At 42.9% G+C, this 21,647-nt stretch overlaps 2 protein-coding genes and 1 long non-coding RNA gene across 3 annotated transcripts in view; all 3 read right to left on the reverse strand.

The window, feature by feature from the left end:
* LOC132998076 (NACHT, LRR and PYD domains-containing protein 12-like) overlaps nucleotides 1-21,647 on the reverse strand; it is a 66,618-nt gene that overhangs the window by 7,612 nt on the left and 37,359 nt on the right. The window lies entirely within an intron of this gene.
* On the reverse strand, nucleotides 792-1,406 carry LOC132998057 (uncharacterized). Its single transcript, XR_009677974.1, has 3 exons — nucleotides 1,290-1,406; nucleotides 956-1,112; nucleotides 792-855 (listed from the first exon to the last, which is right to left on the reverse strand). It is a non-coding gene; the product is annotated as an uncharacterized LOC132998057 (long non-coding RNA).
* On the reverse strand, nucleotides 6,910-21,165 carry LOC132998074 (NACHT, LRR and PYD domains-containing protein 3-like). Its single transcript, XM_061067563.1, has 12 exons — nucleotides 21,085-21,165; nucleotides 20,211-20,348; nucleotides 19,991-20,110; nucleotides 19,771-19,890; nucleotides 19,231-19,445; nucleotides 17,310-19,107; nucleotides 15,302-15,475; nucleotides 14,661-14,834; nucleotides 10,185-10,361; nucleotides 9,639-9,812; nucleotides 8,452-8,504; nucleotides 6,910-8,244 (listed from the first exon to the last, which is right to left on the reverse strand). The coding sequence occupies exons 2-11, from the start codon at nucleotides 20,339-20,341 to the stop codon at nucleotides 8,489-8,491; spliced, it is 3,099 nt and encodes a 1,032-aa protein (XP_060923546.1). The 5' UTR covers nucleotides 20,342-20,348; nucleotides 21,085-21,165; the 3' UTR covers nucleotides 6,910-8,244; nucleotides 8,452-8,488.

Below are 21,647 nucleotides of genomic sequence, written 5' to 3' on the forward strand. Positions count from 1 at the left end.
GACATCAGCAGACACATGTACAGTGCTGCTCTGACCGGCTGTCTGAGCTCCAGCTCCTGTTCTGGATCTTTGTCCACACTGGGGACAGGAGGAGTCTCCTGCAGAACCAGACTGGTCCCAGTATGAGGTGATGCACTGTCTGCAGAACCAGTGTCCACAGCTGGTGGAGACTGGATCCTTCAGGACGTCCTGACACGAAGCACAGCAGGACGACTGCTCCTCCTCAGAGACATGACTCCTCTTCCTCTCCCTGTGAAGACATGTCCTGATCACTCACATGTCACAGTCACAGGTTGTCATTACTTCTGTCAAGGAGGTTTTGTTTCAACCTGTATAATGGGGGGGAGGGGGGGGTTTCATAAGGACCGTGTTGGTTCTTGGTGGAGGTCTGAGCTCTTTGAGTGATTCTGAGAGATTAGTCACCAACTTCAATGAAGCTGTGTCCTAATGCAGGGGCCACACTAGAGGAAACTAGATCCTCGTCAGAGCAGGTCACAGTAGAAACAGTCTCTTACTTTGTGTTTGAGGGTCCAGGTTCATTACTGAAGTTTGGAGGAGGATCTTTGGACCAGTCACTCTTCAGAGACACACAGCTGGACGCTGGAGACTCTGCTCTCAGTCTGTGGTCCTGACCTCTGCAAACACAAACATGTTTTTATTCAGAACACATCATTCACTGGTTCATTCTCTGAGTATTCAGTTTGGAGGTTCACATGTTTGTAGCAGGTCTCTTACTCCGTGTGTGAGGGTCCAGGTTCATTACTGAAGTTTGGAGGCTCTTCTTTGGACCAGTCACTCTTCAGAGACACACAGATGGACCCTGGAGACTCTGCTCTCAGTCTGTGGTCCTGACCTCTGCAAACACAAACATGTTTTTATTCAGAACACATCATTCACTGGTTCATTCTCTGAGTATTCAGTTTGGAGGTTCACATGTTTGTAGCAGGTCTCTTACTCCGTGTGTGAGGGTCCAGGTTCATTACTGAAGTTTGGAGGCTCTTCTTTGGACCAGTCACTCTTCAGAGACAGACAGCTAAACACTGGAGACTCTGCTCTGTCCTCCTCTTCCTCATAACCACTCATCTTCAGTCTGAGTTGAAAAACACTGTAAGCTTAAACACACACAATAAAACCAGATACGTAAACTCAGTGTTTCTTCAAATATAACAGAGTCAACCCTCCCACACTGTTTCCCTGTTTGTCACGGTAACCTGAGACAGGTGTGTTGGACTCAGCTATCACAACAGACTATACATCACAGCGTTGAGTCAAACTGTTGATTGACTTACAGAAGTTCCTCTTAAATTAATTGTCGACAGTCCACGTGTAGAAGACTTCCCGTTTCCTCTCTCTTCCTCTTTCCTTCCCTCTTCTCGTTACAGTTTAAACAAAGCGAACACTTTCACTTTCACTGGCTGGTCCTCTCTGCATTTACTGGAAATCACGTGACGCTGTATGTGTGTGCGCATGTGTGTGTGTGTGTGTGTGTGTTTGTCTGTGTGTGTGTGTGTTTGTCTGTGTGTGTGTGTGTGTGTGTGTGTGTGTGTGTGTGAGAATCAAACCGACACAATGTGAACATCAGTCCTGTCCGTGTCCTGATAACTTGTGATCAGTGTTTCACAAGTCATTAGGACAACATTTTAAATCACACTTCATATTGTGAAGAAGGTGTTTTTATGACAACCGAAGGCTGCCACATGTTCTCTTTCATGGAAGGGGGTTTGAGTTGAGGGGTATTCAGCTGCAAAATGATATTTCAACACTAGATGTCACTAAACTCTACAGACTGAACCTTGAACTTAAGGTGTTTCTCTTGTTTTGACTAGATGGGTTAAAAGCAGAGGTTAAATTTCCCTACGATTGCATGAGTGTGCTTGTGCATGTCTGTGCATGTGTTTGGGACAAATAAATGTATCTTAATCTTAAAGTCTCTACAGAACTGACTGCTGTCTCAAAGGAAAAATGAAAAGAAGATCTGCATGTGACCCCACGCAGTGTTTCAGCATTAAACAGCCTTTGGGTTAAACTTGACTCCAATGCAGGGCCGACCCTGGCAATGTTGGCGCCCTAGGCGGGATTTCAGAATGGCGCCCCCCCAACATACACACGCAAATTGTCATGCATCCCCAAGAACTTTTGGACTGTATACAGATGCACACACAGGCAGACAAAATTGTAAGCTATAAAAAATAATAAAATATATAATAAAAATATAAAAAGTCTGAAATCAACTGTACTGACAGCATATCATGTCATGTCGACAAAAATAAACATTAATGATGTCCACAATCGGGGTGATTCTTCCTAGTTATTGTTCTTTCTTCTCCTCCTCTACTTTGCTGCGCTTTCTGAATCGTGCATCTGATAATTTAATCCTTTTTCCACTCATCTTCGACTCTTACCACAGTCTAACACGCCTCCCCACACACACACACAAGAGAGTATGTGCTTGTGTGTTTCTGTCTGTTTAGACACAACTGCTGCTGTCAGACTGTATAACCAGCTGTGACCCCATTTAACACACAACACAATATTTGCAATTTAATTTATTTAATTATTTAATTTAATTATCTAATTATTTAATTGTATTGTTCAGTTGTTCTACTACTTACTATTTATTTGCTTATTTGACTGTTTACTTTTTCTTTTTGCTCATTGTTGTTTTTGTTTCTTACTGTGTTGTTTTGCTCTTTCTTTTGTTCTTGTTGCACTGTGCCTGCGCTGCTGCTGTAAAACCCTCAAATTTCCCCACTGTGGGACTAATAAAGGATTCTATCTATCTATCTAACTGACAAATGTGTGGATTAAGCAGTGTTTGGCAAGTTACTGAAAATTAGTAATTAGTTACAGTTACTAGTTACTTCTTTTAAAAGTAATTGAATTACCTCACCAGTTACTGTATATCAAAAGTAATTAGTTACTAAGGAAAGTAACTTTTAAGTTACTTTTATGTCTGCTTTTTAAATGTAATGAATATGAACAGTACTGAACAGTCAAACACAATAAACATATTTTATAGACCTATTTATTGTAATCAACAGGGCAACAGGCGCATTTGTGGGTCATTTGGTAACGGGCCGCACAGAAAGAATAAACATTTTACATGTTTTCTGTTTTATCTATTATCCGGTCATTTTTCAAAATAAAACGGTGTTTTTTTTTGAAAAATTACCGGATCCTTTCCTTTATGACTCATGCTTTGTGCATGTCAAGACGCTTGTCTCGGTCACGTCACTTTTTCACTAAACACAAACCAACACGTTATTTGTTGGACCCATTTGTCAACCAACCAGGTAAATCCAGCAGGTCTGTTTAAGAAGAAGATCAGCTGCTGGAGATCGCAAATGACGGCGGCCTTAAAAGTATGTTTGAGAAAACAACTCAGCCGGTGTCCTGGAATGAAGTCACGGCAGAACACCCTGAGATCGCCACAACAGCACTAAAAACTCTGTTGCCATTTCCGACATCATATCTGTAGTGACATCGGTGGAATTATTTTTAATTAACAAATTAATATTTTAAATAACAAAACAACCTCTCCAAAGTGCACAGAAGCGCAGCGTGTGCGTAATGGAGCTTTGGTATCCGTTCGTCTCCGTCTTGCTGGTAACTTACCACGCAATAATTAATTTGAGGCCGCATATTAACAATTTACGGAGCCCCCCAGGGGACACGGGGGGGAAAAAATGATGGGTGAAAAAAACAAAAAAACGGACTTTTGCGAAATCTCGCAAAACTTTCTCGGGATCTCGCAAAAGTTTTGCGAGATCTCGAGATACTTTTGCGAGATCCCGAGATACTTTTGCGAGACCCCGAGATACTTTTGCGAGATCCCGAGAAAGTTTTGCGAGATCCCGAGAAAGTTTAGGAAAATGTACATCCGGCGGGGCGCCCCAGAGCAGGGAAGCCGAGGCTGAGCGGTTGCAGGAACAGCCGCCTTACTCGCGGAAGTGGGCGACTGTGCATTGATACAGAGACATAACAGGATCGATCCATGTTTTCTGCTCCGTTCATTGTCTTAGCGATGTGCTGCCGCTGAATCATTATAACCAGCGCTGCTCCAGGATCCTTCTCAGCTCCTTCCTCCTCCATCTCAGCCTCCTCCACCTGTTCCTTCCATGGAACCCTTTCATCACCCGTTTCACTTTCTTTTACTTGCACTGTTTCCTCCATCCTTCCCTTGCTGCTCACTCTCCTTTCCTTCACCTGCCTGCTTTTCCTCCTCACCTGTCTTCTCCTCCACCTGCTTCACAGCACTCTCACCACTTTCTTCTTCCCCTTCACCTCCCACCTCCCTTTCTTCTACCTCACCAACAACCATTATTCAAACACATCTAAACAGAACAATTCAATTTGAAGACAGTGGAAATAAATGTCAGATCAGGAAACAGAGTGTGTGACCTGGTTACATCTCAGTTAAACACTCTCAACTCTCAGCTGTGTTCAAGTCGCTGTTCCAGACTTTTTGATCATATCACACAATCTTCACCAGGAGGGAACGTTTCTCGATATGATCTTGAATTTTTACACTTTAGAGAGAACTTCATCCATAAGTAAAACACAGAGAATATATCAGAATCTTTGATTAATGAATTGAAGTGATTCTTTTTTCAGGACAGAATGGAACAACTCATTTCAACATTAAAAAGACATCGTTGTAAACAGTGGTGACACGACACAGTGACACTAGACAATAAGTGTCGGGCCTCATTTACCAAACGGTGCCATGTGTCTGATCCATCGTGTAAATGTGTGTTCGCCCCTTCGCCCTCATGACAAGACGCCGCCACAGCCTCCTCAGTGAGTCATGTGATGTCAGAGAATTTCAACTTTATTGAAGTGCAAACTGTTTATTTTCATGTAAAAATAAAGATATGATTCATGTTAACAAAGCAGCTACAAGATTTTACAAGTGAATAAAACAACCTGAGGTTTGAAAGAGTTGTTTCTGTGATGATCAAACTGGATTTCGTGGTTTTCCTGCAGCAGTTGAATTAAATCATTTGAAGCTGAGATTTTCGACCTTCTACCGTTAAACAGTGAAACATGGAAAGTGAGAAACTCAAACTCAGGTCAGATCCGTCACCTGTGACTTTACAGAGAAGATCTTATCTGACGTCATTCAATAAAACACAGTGAAATAAAAACGTTAAAATTTAGACTAAATAAAGATGAAAATAAATGAACTGCATCGCCCCCTGGTGGTTGGCTGCAGTACAGGTCATAAAACCCGCCTCCTCCATGAGTCTGATCAGCTGATTATTGAATCACTAATTCTCTCTGTGTCGCTGTGAGACGTGACGGACGACATGTCGCTCACCAACCAATCAGTGCTTGACGTTTCCATGGATACAATATTCTGGTATCAACCAGATTAAACAATAATCTGAATAAGACACTAACGTATAAACAGTATGTTCTGATGAACTTAACCTGAATGAGATCATACTCAGAATAATCAACAATCATTGATAAAACAGTATAACGTCCTGTCGGAGTTTACACAACATCTTGACATCCGACAGTTACAAGTGATGACATCACGTCCTGGATGTAGTTAGGTCTGTGTGTGAAGTACGATCAGAGACTGTATATAAATGATTCTTCTGCAGTTGATCACGTTGTGGATTGAAAAATGTCACTTTAAGGGATATTCCCTTGTTTCCTTTAATTTCATGTACATTTGTGAATAAATGTCGATTGTGATCTTATTGTCCAATGTTGTATAAACACTGTACATGAAAGAAAGTCCACTTGTATAAAACTTTCTATCTCTTTGTACATGAGCAGGAACAGGCAGATCAGTTATGAACACATGTGTGAAGAATCCAGAAAGAATGAAAATCATCAAAATGTGAATTCACATGTTTTTCAAGAAGTCATTGAACTGATTCGATCTGATGAGTCCAGACGTTTTCATCTTCTCATTGAAGCAGAGCCGCAGGCTCCCGGCTCCAAACCAATTATCTCTGTGTTTCTAAACGTCTTTCACCCACAGACTCACACCACTTTACATCAGAGTCATTAGGTGAAGCAGGTTATTAAACTATGTACATGTCAAACTTCACTATTTGACAAATAACATGATTAAATTGTCCCGGAGTTTCTGTGCCTTAGCGCCCGCGGATGCAGGGCCACAGCTGTGGCCGCACCATGGATATGATTGTGGATCGCGCGGCAGAGGTCGCAATGGTGGATCCAGTTCGGTGGATTCTGTATCGTGCCAGCTGATCGTCGTTGTAATGGAGGATCCTTTGTCGCGTTGGCATCGGATGATGAGGGACCACGACCGAGGCGGCAGCTGATAATGGATTCTAACTGGCGGCGGTGGACAATGACTGTGGATTATAGTGGATCTCATCCTGATGCTGGATCGTGGTCTTGCTGCTGGCCAGAGACTGTGATTGCAGCGGGACTGCCTGACACATAGTATTGAAAAATGTTTAGCCTAATGGATGCTGCTAAAAATCCTGATGATGTTTTCTTACACCTGACATCTATTGCACTTCTGTCCGTCCTGGGAGACGGATCCTCACATGTGTCTCTCTGAGGTTTCTACATATTTTTACCTGTGAAAAGGGTTTTTAGTAGTTTTTCCTTACTCTTGTTGAGGGTTAAGGACAGAGGATGTCACACAATGTTAAAGCCCCATGAGACGAATTGTTATTTGTGAATGTGGGCTATACAAATAAAACTTGATTGATTGATTGATCTTCGGTTCAGTGACTGATTTTCTTTAACTTTAATAGAATTTCTTTTTTGTTTGAGATGTTGCTTGTTTTCAGGACAAAGAGCCAAAGACAAAAAAGCTAAATTAGCTAAGCTAGTCAGTGATGGTGATCAGGACCAAGGTTTACCTAATGTTAGCTACAGAATAAGTAAGTAAAACACACAGAATGTATCAAAATCTTTGATTAATGAATTAATGGGATGCTTTATTCAGGACAAAATGGAACAACTCATTTCAACATTAAAAAGACATCGTTGTAAACAGTGGTGACACGACACAGTGACACTAGACAATAAGTGTCGGGCCTCATTTACCAAACGGTGCCATGTGTCTGATCCATCATGTAAATGTGTGTTCGCCCCTTCGCCCTCATGACAAGACGCCGCCACAGCCTCAGTGAGTCATGTGATGTCAGAGAATTTAATCTTTAATGAAGTGGAAGCTGTTTATTTTCATGTAAAAATAAAGAAATGATTCATGTAAATAAAGAAGCCTCACAATTTTACAAGGCAATAAAACAACCTGAGGTTTGAAAGAGACGTTTCTGTGATGATCAAACTGGATTTTGTAGTTTCCTGCAGCAGTTGAATTAAATCATTTGAAGCTGAGATTTTCGACCTTCTACCGTTAAACAGTGAAACATGGAAAGTGAGAAACTCAAACTCAGGTCAGATCCGTCACCTGCGACTTTACAGAGAAGATCTTATCTGACGTGATTCAATAAAACACCGTGAAATAAAAACATTAAAATTTAGACTAAATAAAGATGAAAATTAATGATCTGCATCGCCCCCTGGTGGCTGGCTGCAGTACAGGTCATGAATCCTAAACTTGACGTTTCCATGGATACAATATTCTGGTATCAACCAGATTAAGACAATAATCTGAATAAGACACTAACGTATAAACAGTATGTTCTGATGAACTTAACCTGAATGAGTTCATACTCAGATTAATCAACAATCATTGATAAAACAAGTGATGACATCATGTCCTGGACGTAGTGAGGTCTGTGCGTGAAGTACAATCAGAGACTGTATATAAATGATTCTTCTGAATAAGTTCTTCATCTCGTCATCATCTTTTCTTCTTTATTTACATCGACTCTTAGAAATCACTGTTGACTTTATACTTCAATGTACTGAGCATCTTATTTACAGCCTGGTCTCATCAATCTGTGTTCAGATAACACGACTTTACACTTTCTGATTCCCTGCAGTGCTCATGGTTTTCACCTGATGTCTTTAGTTCTCAACACAACATGCTAACACGCTGCCGTCAGCAGGATCAGGGTGAAACTGTTTAAAATATAAGAAGCTTGTCTGAACTTAGCAGTTATTAATTTATAACAGCGACTGCTCACAGTTTCATGTCACGACCAGTAAATATAATGTCACTTTTTACATTAGAAAACAAAATTTGCTTTAAATTTTTAATGCATTTTTCTGCACATAACTTGGAAATATTTACGACTTTGACTTTTGTGAGTAAAAGGACAGAGCAGCAGCAGATCCAGTGATGATGCTGTGTCACATCCACAGGAACACACAGGGAGGACGGTGGACTGGACACTGTGTGACAGCTGATCTCAGAGCAGCTCACCTCCTCTGATTCCTCTGGAGCTCTGTCTCCACTCTGCCTCCCAGCAACAAGACCCAGTCAGAGCCGCTCTACACACAAGCTGCTGCTGCTTCAGCCTCTGGATCCTCAGGACACAGCTTAGCCTCCGTCCACACACTGTCCTCTTCACACTCACCTTCAAAAAGACCACCTACTGTTGAGAGAAGAAGACATCAGTGTTACAGAGACTCACTTCATCAGCTGTGAGTCAGTGATGCAGCACATCCAGTAGAAAGAGCAGCAGGGACTTCAGTCCTGTTCAGAGGTGGAGCAGCTTCCTCTCTGCTTCATGTTCACGTGTTGGAATGAACACGCTAAGAGCTCAGTGTGTTTCCTCTGCATGTCAAAGTGCAGAGTGGACACCTGAGAGGTGGATTTACTGCTGTTACAGGTGAAGACATGTTTCACTGTGTGAGCACATGCACATAAAAGGGGCGGGGTTTACTGTGTATGACCAATCACAGACATGGACAGTTTGACTGACAGCAGAGCCTCATATTTCACAACCAGGATCAAACTGTTCAATAATAAAAATCAGAGGAGAACAAACACATGACCCAGAATAAAAGAATCTCAGTTACAGCTGCTAAATGCAGGAATAACAGCTGGTAAAACATCTGTGATTGTGTCAATGTGGAAGTTACAGCGCCCCCTGGTGGCATTTGGTAAAAATATATTACGTGACCACGCCATAATAACGTGTGTGAACGAGATAAATAACTCGAGGCCACGAGATCTGAATCTGTTGTTTACTAACAAGATGAGTGGAAGAGAGAAAGATTCTTAATGAGAAACGTTTGAATCCCAGGATGTGACACACACTGTCTCACTGTCTCTGAGGACACAAACATGGACCTGTCTCCAGGAAGCTGACTGAGTGCATCTGGTGTTTTGGTGACAGGATGAGTCTGGAGAGATTGAGATGTTCTGGGTGAGTTAGAGATCAACTGAACCAACCAGACGTTGATTAAAATTTCCCTTATCTGTCCCTTTAAGGAGAGTGTGCACCACACAACAGTGCAGAGTCACTATGGTCAGTGGGCGGAGCTTTTATACGGGTTGATTTCTAACTTAACCTGGAGCAGGTTAGCCGTTCATCACAAGTTACCATGGTGATTTACTTCGTTAAGAAGTGGACGAGCTTCGTAGGACTGAAAAAACTAAACCTGAAGTTAACCTGATAAAAACAAATCCTGCTTGGTAGCACAGACCCTGGATCTGTGATACTGACTGTGTTTAGTAACATACTGATGAAAGCAGCGTGGACTGACTCCAACCATCTACTGACCTCAGAGTCTCCAGTCGACAGGTTGGACTCTGCTGTAGATCAAGCAGCTCCTTCACTCCTGAGTCCTGCAGGTCGTTGTTACTCAGATCCAGATCTCTCAGATGAGAGGGGTTTGACCTCAGAGCTGAAGCCAGAGAAGAACAGCTGATCTCTGACAGACTGCAGAGAATCAACCTGGATAAAGGATAAAACTTAACTGTGAATTAAACTGAGTTCATGTGTGAAAATAACAGAAAAATATTCATGTGAGCACAGACTCATAACACGGAAGATAAATATGAAATCAGACATGTTGGACTAAAAACAAGTCCTGATTCAGTAAAAAATAGATTATTTGGACCCTGTCTCTGTCCCGCAGATCAGTTAAGGAAATCCAGAACTAAACTCATATGTTTTTTAACAAGTAGCTGAATATTTAAAATGTCACAGAATTTGAATGAATGGATTCAAGTTATGTATGAAGAGAATTTATGTTAAATTAGAATTAAATGAGATCAAATGCTGTTTATAGATATGAAATCTAAAAAAGTCAGTCAGTGAACTGACCTCAGAGTCTCCAGTCGACAGGTTGGACTCTGTAGAAAACCACACAGCTCCTTCACTCCTGAGTCCTGCAGGTCGTTGTTATTACTCAGATCCAGTTCTCTCAGATGAGAGGGGTTTGACGTCAGAGCTGAAGCCAGAGAAGAACAGCTGATCTCTGACAGTCTGCAGTCCCCCAACCTGGATAAAGACCATATTAGTAAACTTTATTGATAGTACATTTTAAAAACAGAGTTTACAAAGTGCTTTGACAGCAAAGCAAGAAAAACTAGGGCTACGTTGTAGCACTTGCGATCCCGAGCACCTGCACGTTGAAGCCTGTTGCGTGCGGTCGGTGGAGAGCGTGATCGATGACCAAGCGCACGTCTCCGCGTTGCATGCGTTTTGCGCTCTGCAGCAAGGATTAACGTTTCACTTCCTGCGTCCTTCACGCGATGTAGATCCTTGCCTGCTTATTGCTCGTTATGGTCCACGCTATCAAATAGCACATCATACTGTGAACATTTTATGTAAATCGATTGATAGTTGTAAAACAAAGCTTACTTCCTGTTCCCAGTAGGAGGCGCCATCACTATTATTACGCACACACATATAGATCTGTTCAAGTAGGCGCTCTGATGTAGCGTGAGCAATTTTGTGTCAATTGGACAATGTAACAACAACTTTATTTTCACACTGATCAGTAGGTGGCGCTATGACCCTGAACTAATATTTATTTATGGATGTGTTCAGGTCAGGATTGTGATCATAGGTCAGTAGTTCGGAGCCGGTTGGGTAATGCAGAGTGGATTAACAAAGTACTTCCTGTTTCATGGCGAAGCAGTAGGTGGTGCTATGACACTGAGGAAATATTGACACATAGAGCTGTCCAGGCTTGGACTCTGATCATATGCTAGAAGTTTGGTAGTGATAGGACAATGCACACTGGAGTTATGACAACATCGTGTCCTCTGGCGAAGGACTATCCTTCGCCGCACATCAATGTTTACACGGTTTGAGGAAATGTCACCATTCTGACCATGATCCATGACTTGACTGAGCTCTTTTGAGCTGTATATTGTAAAGCAGCCAGGAGCAGTATAAAACATTTCACTTCCTGTGAGCACCAAGGAGCTCTGTGATTTCAAGTCATACTTTCTAAGTAGATGTCATCAGGCCGGGACTCTTGTCTTACATGTCTAGTTTGGACTCGATTGGACCAGGGATGTCCGAGATACAGAACCTCGTGTTTTGATGGCTTTTAATCAAACTTTGACGCCACGCCACGGTCACATGTCCTTAAAACCATATGAATATCTTCACGGAGGGGGGGGGGGGGGCTGTTGCTACACACATGTAGTTTGAGTGAGATAGAACCATGAACAGTGAAGTTACAGCAATTTCGTGTTTCACCGCGAGTTGATGAAATCTGATGCCACGCCATTAATGTGGCGTTTGACGAAAACAGTAATCTTATATCTTCATTATCAATGTCTTGAGACCCATTAAACACAGTTTGACATAGTTGAGGTCAGTGGATGAGGAGGAACACATCCAAGTGTAAGACATGCAAAAAACAAGACATTCCTGTTGCCACCAGGGGGCGCTGTGATTTTAAGTCATGATCAAGTCATGATGATGTATAGATGTCATTAAGCTGTTACTCTTGTCTCACGTGTTAGTTTGGACTCGATTGGACCGTGTTTGTCCGAGATACAGAACCTCGTGTTTTGATGGCGTTCAATCAAACTTGACGCCACGGTCACACGGTGTGACGAAAAATCGATCTCTAAATCAGTTTTTATCCATCTTGTTGTGATGACACTCATCTAAATTTTGAGTTGATCTGATGAAAGCTCTACGACAAGTACGTAAAAGTAAAAATGTGGAATATGGCCAAAATGGCCACTAAATCCAAAATGGCGGGCTTCCTGTTGCGTTTTTCATAATGCTCCATGAGGCTTTTTTCTATATTAGTCACGATACAGCTGTATTCCGATTTTGGTGAAAATCAGCTATGTGGAAACCTAGGGGCTGGGTTCCATGGGGCGCTGTTGAGCCATTTTGCCTCGCCCATTTACAAATACTCCAGAATACGTGAATTTTCACCACCTTCTAATTTTCTGCAAAGTTTGGTAAGAAGTTCAGCATGTTAAAACTCTCAAAAAGCCAATTCAGGTTTGTCACAATAATAATAATCCTTACAGATTCAATAGGGCCTCACACCGTGTTCGGTGCTCGGGCCCTAATAAATAAAAACTTGAACCCATAAAAGCAGTAAAATGACAATAGAGATAAATGAACAAGTAAATAAAAGTTAAAAAATTATAAAAACACAGTAAAAAGACAACATCACATGAAAGCAAGTTTATACAAATGTGTTTCTATACAAATAGGTTCTCCTTCTGTTTGATGTGTTTTCTGTTTATTTAGTTAATGTCTGTTGTTTATGTTTGAGTTGTTTCATGTTTTCACACTCTGTGTTTGTTTCATTTTGTAGTTCTGTTCCTTGTGTGTTTTCTGTCTTCACTTCCTGTCGGTGATTGTCTGCGCCAGTCCTCATGTGTTGCACCTGTGTCTATATACAAGTCTCTGTGCTCCCCTTTGTCAGATCGTTTGTTGTACCATGAGGATGTTTTGTTCTGCTCTCCTGTCCTGATCTCCCGTGTCTTGGTATCTTGTGTCTCCTGAGCCTCTGCACCTCTGCATTCCCTGTGTAAGCCTCCTGTCTTTTCTTCCCTTTTAGTGTTTATCCAGTTTGTCCCTTTAGTGTTTATGTTTTGTCCCTTGAAGACGTTGTTCATTAAAGATTCAATCTCTTGATTATACTCTGCGTCTGGGTCCTACTGCTCCACCTCACCCCTCACCCCTGACAAGCAATATGAATTCACTACGTCTTCACCCACATTCAAAACCAACGTGGTAACCAATATCATAAGCCTTTGTTTGCTCAGCTTTAAAATGAAAGACTTTTATTAAATCACCCTATGAAATAAAAATGTATAACGAGTAGGCAAAACAGACTATTACAGATACAAACCGATTGGTCCATATTGCTGCTCACTTCTGTTTGATTTACCAGCACATGAGTTTGTAGCATCAGCTGGAGGGTAAAGCGTTTGCATCGTCTGCTGAAGTGGTAAATTACTTTACCAGAGGCTTGTCGCTGATTAATCACCTCTGATGTATAATCTGGAAAGATGTAAACCCTAGCATCATCATAATACAAGGGTGCTCTCTCCTGACTTAATTGCAATATCAGCTCCCTGTTCTGGTCGCGGTGCATTTTTGCAATAATTGTCCGTTGTCGTTTCCCTCTGACCTCAGTCGGGGTTTCATAATGCGGTGGGGTCTATCCACTTCCACCACTCTGGAGAACGCAGTCTGGCTGAAAAGATCAATGATCATTTCAGACACAAAGGTGGTAGGATGTCCCTTCTCCTCGCCTTCTGTGAATCCCAAAAAACTTCAGATTCAACCGTCTGGTTCACCATCCAACGCAGAACGTTTGTAGCCTGTAGCTCCTGGCAGGTCCTCTCTATAGACGCGGGTGTCATGCTCAGTTACTGTGCTGGTTGGCCCCTCCCCTTTCTCCGCAATGGCTGATTGTTCCTTTTGCATGAGAGTAAGGGAGTTTTGAATAGAGTCCAAGCGGGTAGTGTTGGAGTGTCTGGTTTCTTCTTTCAACTTCCTCATCTCCCTACCTTGAATTTCTATAGCAGCTCATACGACAGTTGGTGCAGGCTGAGGCACGGCTGCATCGAGATTCACCGGTGTTGGCTGTGCAGCCATGTGCTTCTCGTCAGGTGCAGCGTCGTTTGAAAGTTTATTCGGTTCTTTCTCGGTCCGATTGCCTTTTCTAAAGTTGTTGTGTGAAGAGGGCGAGCAGTTCCATGATTATGTTTTCTTGAAGTGGCGATGACCTGAGCAGCAGTTTGACCAGTTGAAAGTGGAGCAGGGAGCCTGAGGAACACGTGTGTACAGCATTGGATTGTTTCTCTGTCAGTAAAACTTCAGTCACATTGAGCCTGACTCGGTCCCCAGCGCTCATCCTACAAACATCTCTCAGCTCAGAATCAGTGTTCACTGTTAGGAACACATGTTCTGACCTTTGACCTTAAAGATCCAGTGTGGAAGATTCAGGTGAAAAGATCCATTGTTAGAAACTGAAGAGAAAAGAATCCTAATGATGTTTTCACCAGTTTCATCTTAACTGTACACTTGTTTTCTTTACTTTAGATTGAGACATTTAAGTTTTAAATACTATATACTATATATTAACATCAGGAGCGGGTCCTCCCTACGGAGGCAGCCATATTTTTTTACAGTAGTAAAAACTGGATGAACTAAACGTTTTGAGTTTCTATGACAACTGAAGCTACAACAGGTTCTGTTTCCTGTTTGGAAGGCGAGGGTGTTCAGCTGCAACATGACACTTCACCACTAGATGTCACTACATTCTACACACTGAACCTTTAACAGTGAAACATGATGTCTGACCTCAGGGTCTCCAGTCGACAGGTTGGACTCTGTAGAAAACCACACAGCTCCTTCACTCCTGAGTCCTGCAGCTTGTTGTCAGTCAGATCCAGTTCTCTCAGATGAGAGGGGTTTGACCTCAGAGCTGAAGCCAGAGAAGAACAGCTGATCTCTGACAGACTGCAGCCCTTCAACCTGGATAAAGAAATATGAATATTAGAATGTGTTGTGTTGTTGTGGATCGTCATCATGTCAACACAGACTCTCAACATGCTGCTGACCTCAGTTCCGTCTGTGACCTGAAGATAAATATTAGATCAGACATGTTGGACCATTGTTTCGTTCATCTCCTTCTTAAGTAGGGATGGCTCCTCATAGCCACTTCCTGTTTGTTTCTATACTTAACTGTCCAACGTGTTTCAATAAGAATTTGTCTTATTCTGAAAACCTGAGGAGGACGAGTGCTCGGCCTCAGTCCACATGTTATTTACTGACACTTTCTCAGTGATCAGGAGCAGGTGAGTGCAGGTGAATGGAGTTGATGAGGTGGACGTGAGGGACAGATGACTGAGGGACAGTGAGCAGAGCAGAACTGAGACAATTTAAATAAATAATGACCCAAAAAGAAATAAAGTCTGAAAAGTGAAGAAGGATTTAAGGACCTCAGAGTCTCCAGTCGACAGTTTGGACTCTCCAGTCCAGAACACAGCAGCTTCACTTCTGAATCCTGCAGCTCGTTGTCAGTCAGATCCAGTTCTCTCAGATGTGAGGGGTCTGACTTCAGAGCTGAGGCCACAACTTCACAGTGAGTCTCTGAGAGTCGACAACCACTGAGTCTGTAATTAAAGAAAATATCTGTTAGAATAAAATCAGAAAGCACAACATTCACTGAAGAAGAAGGTTTTAATTTTTTTTTATTAATATTTTTGGTAAACAGATGCCTGCGGATGACTCTAGCTGTGACTTATGAGCTGGAAAACACAATGGGACCAAAGCATGAAGCCTTACCTAGCCCAAGTTCAAATTTGATAACAATACCACAGAAAATTTGTATTTTACATATGTTTTTCTAAGGGTATGTCTAGGCGGTTTCTTTTTGGAGACTCCAAAGGACCCTTGGTAACCATGGTCACACTATTTCACACTGAAAGAAAAATGGCATTCAAACACACACACCCTCCTCCAGATCAAAAGTGACTCATACAGACACACACAGAGTGAAACAGAGGGCCATACACAAAAAACTTTGCCTTTTACGCTGTTTGTCATTACGCAGTGACTTCCTTGCTGTGCCTGTAACTTGACACTGTGACGTGTCACATCTGCATGTTGGAAATTTCATTGGCTAAACAAAACGTCAGTCATAACAATCGGTTTCAATTGGCTCAGTATTTACATGACAGAAGAGGGGCAAGCTATGTCCGTCAACAAGGTCTCTCGTTGGCTATTGTAGGCTGTGGACAACCCATGCCAGCTCCTATTGGGTCAAGTGAGCTGTCAATCTAAAGTTTAGAGTCTAGCCGCCATTTTAAGATTGAGAGATCACCTGTTTTCACATGCAAACGGATATACAAGGGGAAATACAGAGGTTACACAGAGCTGCTGGCCGACAATAGAACAGACAATAGCCAACAAGGCCACACTGAGTGTGCAGACAGACAATACTTCTGAAAAGACTCCAAGCACCACAAACCTTTAAATGTAAAGAGCATAGTCAACAAAGCACTGAATCTTAGCTGTCCAAAGAAGTGTCGCATACCTAGATGTACGAAGCAGTACGGGCCGCTGGGTCGAAAGAGGCTTTATACAGCTTTCATCCAATGAACCTCAATTTATTATTTATCTCTCATTTTCTTACAGCTTGACAATAATGTAACAAACTGACATATGGCGGAAAATGTTTGGCTTCATTCTGTGTAGAACAGGTTATTATTTGAGTAGACAGGACTACTTTCATACAAAAGGTGATCACACCAGAAACCTCAGAAAGGTTGTAATTATATTCAAAGTTGAAGTTTAAAACTTCAGGTGAAGGAGTGTGAATGTGTGTTATTTTATTTAGTTGCCTAGACAACATCGAGTCCACATTGTTCACTTCTCATGTTAATATGAGCTCTGAGTAAAGGAGAATGTGACACACAACCAGTGAGTCCCAGGTGACCTCAGGCCTTCAGTCAATCAATCCATTTAGTCAAACAGTTTAAACAAGCACTTAGAAATGAAATGAATTTGATTAATTAATAATATATATATATATTTTAAATCATTACATCTTTTAAAGGGACCCCCCTTCCCTTTGGGTTCCACTTGCCCTCCCACTACGATGCCACTGTATGCATGCACACACACACACATGCGCACACACACTCCAGCCAGTAGCCACTTATCCTTAAGCGGTCTCAGGGGCCTGGAGCCAATCTCAGCTGACACTGAATCTCAGTCTCCAATCAACCTAACTCTGATCTACATGTCTTTGGGTTTGTGGATGAAGCTGGAGAAAACCCTGCAGACACCAGGAGAACCTCCTCCTCACAGAAAGGCTGCACTAACAGTGTTGACCACTGCAACACCATGCTGCCCAAAACAATGAGAATCATTTAACACTGAGTATATTTGAAGAACGACTCATCTCCACTGATTGAACATGTTATTAATCATGTCTGGACTCACCGAGCCTTCCTGCAGTTCCTCACAGCTGGGATCAGTCTCCATCGACCCTGGTATGATGTGTTGAACTTCTTCAGGTCCAACTCATCCAGAACCTCCTCTGACATCTGCAGCATATAGGCCAGAGCTGAGCAGTGGATCTCAGAGAGTTCCTCCTTCGATGTGTTCTCTGATGTCAGGAACTGTTGCATCTGCTGATGAACTGAGTGGTCATTCATCTCTATCAGACAGTGGAAGATGTTGATGCTTCTGTCAGGAGAAATGTCATCACTCTTCATCTTCTTCAGGTTGGTGATAACTCTCTGGATGACCTCTGGATTGTTCTCTGTCCGACCCAGCAGGCCTCCTAAGACTCTCTGGTTGGACTCCAGACTGAGGCCGTGAAGGAAGCGAACAAACAGGTCCAGATGACCATTTGTACTGGTGAGGGATTTCTCCATGGCTCTCTTCAGGAGGTCATCCAGGGAGAAGGTACTGTCTGTGTTCCCATATGTTCCCAAGAAGTTGTTGAGTTCTTCTGTGTTCCTCTCGGTGTAACAGTGGAACATGTAGACTGCAGCCAGAAACTCCTGAATGCTAAGATGAACAAAGCAGTAGACTGATTTCTGGAAGATCACACACTCTCTTCTGAAGATCTCAGTACAAACTCCTGAGTACACAAAGGCCTCTGTGACATTAAGACCACACTGCTCCAGGTCTTCTTGGTAGAACATGACGTTTCCTTCCTCCAGATGTTTAAGTGCCAGCCTCCCCAGCTTCAGGAGAACGTCCCTGTCAGCCTCCGTCAGCTGCTGTGGAGCCGTCTCATGTCCCTCACCGTACTTCTTGTTCTTCCTCTTTGTCTGAACCAGCAGGAAGTGTGAGTACAGGTCAGTCAGGGTCTTTGGCAGCTCTCCTCTCTGGTCTGTGGTCAACATGTGCTCCAGAACTGTAGCACTGATCCAGCAGAAGACTGGGATTTGACACATGATGTGGAGGCTCCTGGACATCTTGATGTGTGAGATGATTCTGCTGCACAGCTCTTCATCACTGAATCTCCTCCTGAAGTACTCCTCCTTCTGGGCGTCAGTGAAGCCTCGTACTTCTGTGACCCTGTCAACACATGCAGGAGGGATCTGATTGGCCGCCGCAGGTCTGGAGGTTATCCAGACTAGAGCCGAGGGAAGCAGATTCCCCCGGATGAGGTTTGTCAGCAGCACGTTGACTGATGACCTCTGTGTGACCTCAGACACAAGCTCGCTGTGGTTGAAGTCCAGAGAAGGTCTGCTTTCATCCAGGCCGTCAAAGATGAACAAAGGTTTACAGACAGCGAGCGTCTCTGCCGTGAGCTTCTGTAACGCTGGATGGAAAACACGGAGCAGCATGAGGAGACTGTGCTGCTGGTCCTGCACCAGGTTCAGCTCCCTGAAGGAAAGCACAGACAGCAGACCCACATCCTGGTTTTCTAAACCCTCTGCCCAGTCCAGAGTGAACTTCTGCACCAAGAAGGTTTTTCCAACGCCAGCGACGCCGTTGGTCAGGACGACTCTGATGCTGCTGTGCTGGTCAGTGGAGGCTTTAAAGATGTCGTGGCACTTGATGGGAGTGTCGTGGAGGATCTTTATCTTCGAAGCTGTCTCAAGCTGCCTCACCTCATGTTGAGTATTAACCTCTTCACTCTGTCCCTCTGTGATGTAGAGCTCAGTGTAGATCCTGTTGAGGAGGCTTCTACTTCCTGTTTCATCACTTCCTTCAGTCACATGTTCACATCTCCTCCTCAGACTGAGCTTATGTTCATCTAAAACCTCCTGCAGACCACGATCTGCTGAAAGACAAGAAACAATGTCAGAGACTTAAGTGTTGATGCTGTATGAAGGAACAAAATAAAACCACATGTGCTGTTGTCAGAAGACATCAGCAGACACATGTACAGTGCTGCTCTGACCGGCTGTCTGAGCTCCAGCTCCTGTTCTGGATCTTTGTCCACACTGGGGACAGGAGGAGTCTCCTGAAGAACCAGACTGGTCCCAGTATGAGGTGATGCACTGTCTGCAGAACCAGTGTCCACAGCTGGTGGAGACTGGATCCTTCAGGACGTCCTGACACGAAGCACAGCAGGACGACTGCTCCTCCTCAGAAACATGCCTCCTCTTCCTCTCCCTGTGAAGACAGTTCCTGATAACTCACATGTCACAGTCACAGGTTGTCATTCCTTCTGTCAAGGAGGTTTTGTTTTCACCCAGTATGTTTGTATGTTGTTTATGAGTGTGTGTAATTTGGAGCAGATCCAAATCAAAATGAGTCTCTAGTGGATTTCAAAGTGGTTTCATAAGGAGCGTGTTGGTTCTTGGTGGAGGTCTGAGCTCTTTGAGTGATTCTGAGAGATTAGTCACCAATTTCAATTAAGCTGTGTCCCAATGCAGGGGCCACACTAGAGGAAACTAGATCCTCTTCAGAGCAGGTCACAGTAGAAACAGTCTCTTACTCTGTGTGTGAGGGTCCAGGTTCATTACTGAAGTCTGGAGGATTTCCTTTGGACCAGTCACTCTTCAGAGACAGACAGCTGGACCCTGGAGACTCTGCTCTCAGTCTGTGGTCCTGACCTCTGCAAACACAAACATGTTTTTATTCAGAACACAACATTCACTGGTTCATTCTCTGAGGATTCAGTTTGGAGCTTCACATGTTTGTAGCAGGTCTCTTACTTTGTGTTTGAGGGTCCAGGTTCTTCACTGAAGTTTGGAGGATCTCCCATGGACCAGTCACTCTTCAGAGACAGATGGCTGGACCCTGGAGACTCTGCTCCTAGTCTATGGTCCTGACCTCTGCAAACACAAACATGTTTTTATTCAGAACACAACATTCACTGGTTCATTCTCTGAGGATTCAGTTTGGAGCTTCACATGTTTGTAGCAGGTCTCTTACTTTGTGTTTGAGGGTCCAGGTTCTTCACTGAAGTTTGGAGGATCTCCCATGGACCAGTCACTCTTCAGAGACACACAGCTGAACCCTGGAGGCTCTGCTCTATCCTCCTCTTCCTCCTCAGGACCACTCATCTTCAGTCTGAGAGGAAAAACACTGTGAGTCAAACACACACAATGAAGCCAGGTTCAGTGAGGATGACTAGGGGGTGGTGCTCGTCAACCCAGAAGTTCTGTGTGTCAGTCAATAACTATGTCTCCTCATTTTCAACTGTAAAGTATGGTGCACCGCAGGGATCAGTCTTGGGGATTATTTAATTTTTATTGAACATGCTTTCCCTTGGGAACATAATTCACAGGTGTGTCATTCCATTTTTATGCTGACAATACACAATTGTACTTGAACAGAGATTCTTGTCATCGACATGAAAAAAACAATCCTGCCTTCTGCTGGTTCCCTCGTTGACAACACGAAGCCTGTGGCAAAGGATCTTAAGAGTCCGGTTTGATGAAAGCTACATTTTGAGCATCTCACCACTAAGCTTGTTCAATCCTGTTTTTATCACCTGAGAAATGTTTCTAAAATACGATCCATGCTAACTTTAAAAGGCACAGACAGCATTTCACATGCTTTCATCTCATCATGTTTAGATTATTGTAACGGCATTTTTACCTGCATGAGCCAAAAATCTATTGATCCACTCCAGACTGTCCAGAACTCCGCTGCCAGGTTTTTAACTCAAACTAAGAAACATGATCACATTACTCCAGTGACTCCCTGTATGTTTTAGAATTGATTTTCAGATTTTACTGATCACTTTAAGGCCCCTCATGGCCTCGCTCCCTGCTAATCGCTGACCTTTTAGAATCATACACACCAGTACGCAGGTTGAGATCCTGGGCCAGAGATCGTCTGTTCCAGAGGCTGAAAGCTGAGGGGGAGGAGCTCAGGTCAGCTGACTCACTGATCTCTTTTAAGTCTCTTCTTAAAATATACTTATATCTGAAAGCTTTTCCTGATTTTACCTGAGTCTGAACTTTCATTATAACTGTTTATTTATTTTATTGAGCATTTAACACAACACTGGTATTTATTCACTTATTCATTTTAGCTGCTTTCTTCTAAACCTGATGTTCTGTCTGTTTTGAAACTGCTGCTTTTAAAAAGCACTTTGAAATATACATATTTGTGTTTATATATATATATATATATAGAGAGAGAGAGAGAGAAACCTGGTCTCTCTCTCTCTCTCTCTCTCTCTCTCTCTCTCTCTCTCTCTCTCACTCTCACTCTCACTCTCACTCTCACCCTCACCCTCACTCTCACTCTCACTCTCACTCTCACTCTCTCTCTCTCTAACTCAAACATTTGCATGCTTTCTCTTTTTTATTTCTCTCTTTTCTGATTCCTCTATTCCTTGATTACTTTACTAGAAATCGT

This window comes from Limanda limanda, chromosome 3, assembly GCF_963576545.1.
Source record: "Limanda limanda chromosome 3, fLimLim1.1, whole genome shotgun sequence".
NCBI classification, from domain to species: domain Eukaryota; kingdom Metazoa; phylum Chordata; class Actinopteri; order Pleuronectiformes; family Pleuronectidae; genus Limanda; species Limanda limanda.

Bases quoted from the DNA above. Each gene is read 5' to 3' on its own strand.
- LOC132998074 (XM_061067563.1), bottom strand. From the start codon at position 20,341: ATGAGTGGTCCTGAGGAGGAAGAGGAGGATAGAGCAGAGCCTCCAGGG. The intron at 19,446-19,770 runs GTAAGAGACTGT...CTGTCTTCACAG, and splicing joins CCTGGACCCTCACACACAGA to GGAGAGGAAGAGGAGGCATG. The intron at 14,835-15,301 runs GTCCTTAAATCC...TTCTTTATCCAG, and splicing joins TGTCGACTGGAGACTCTGAG to GTTGAAGGGCTGCAGTCTGT.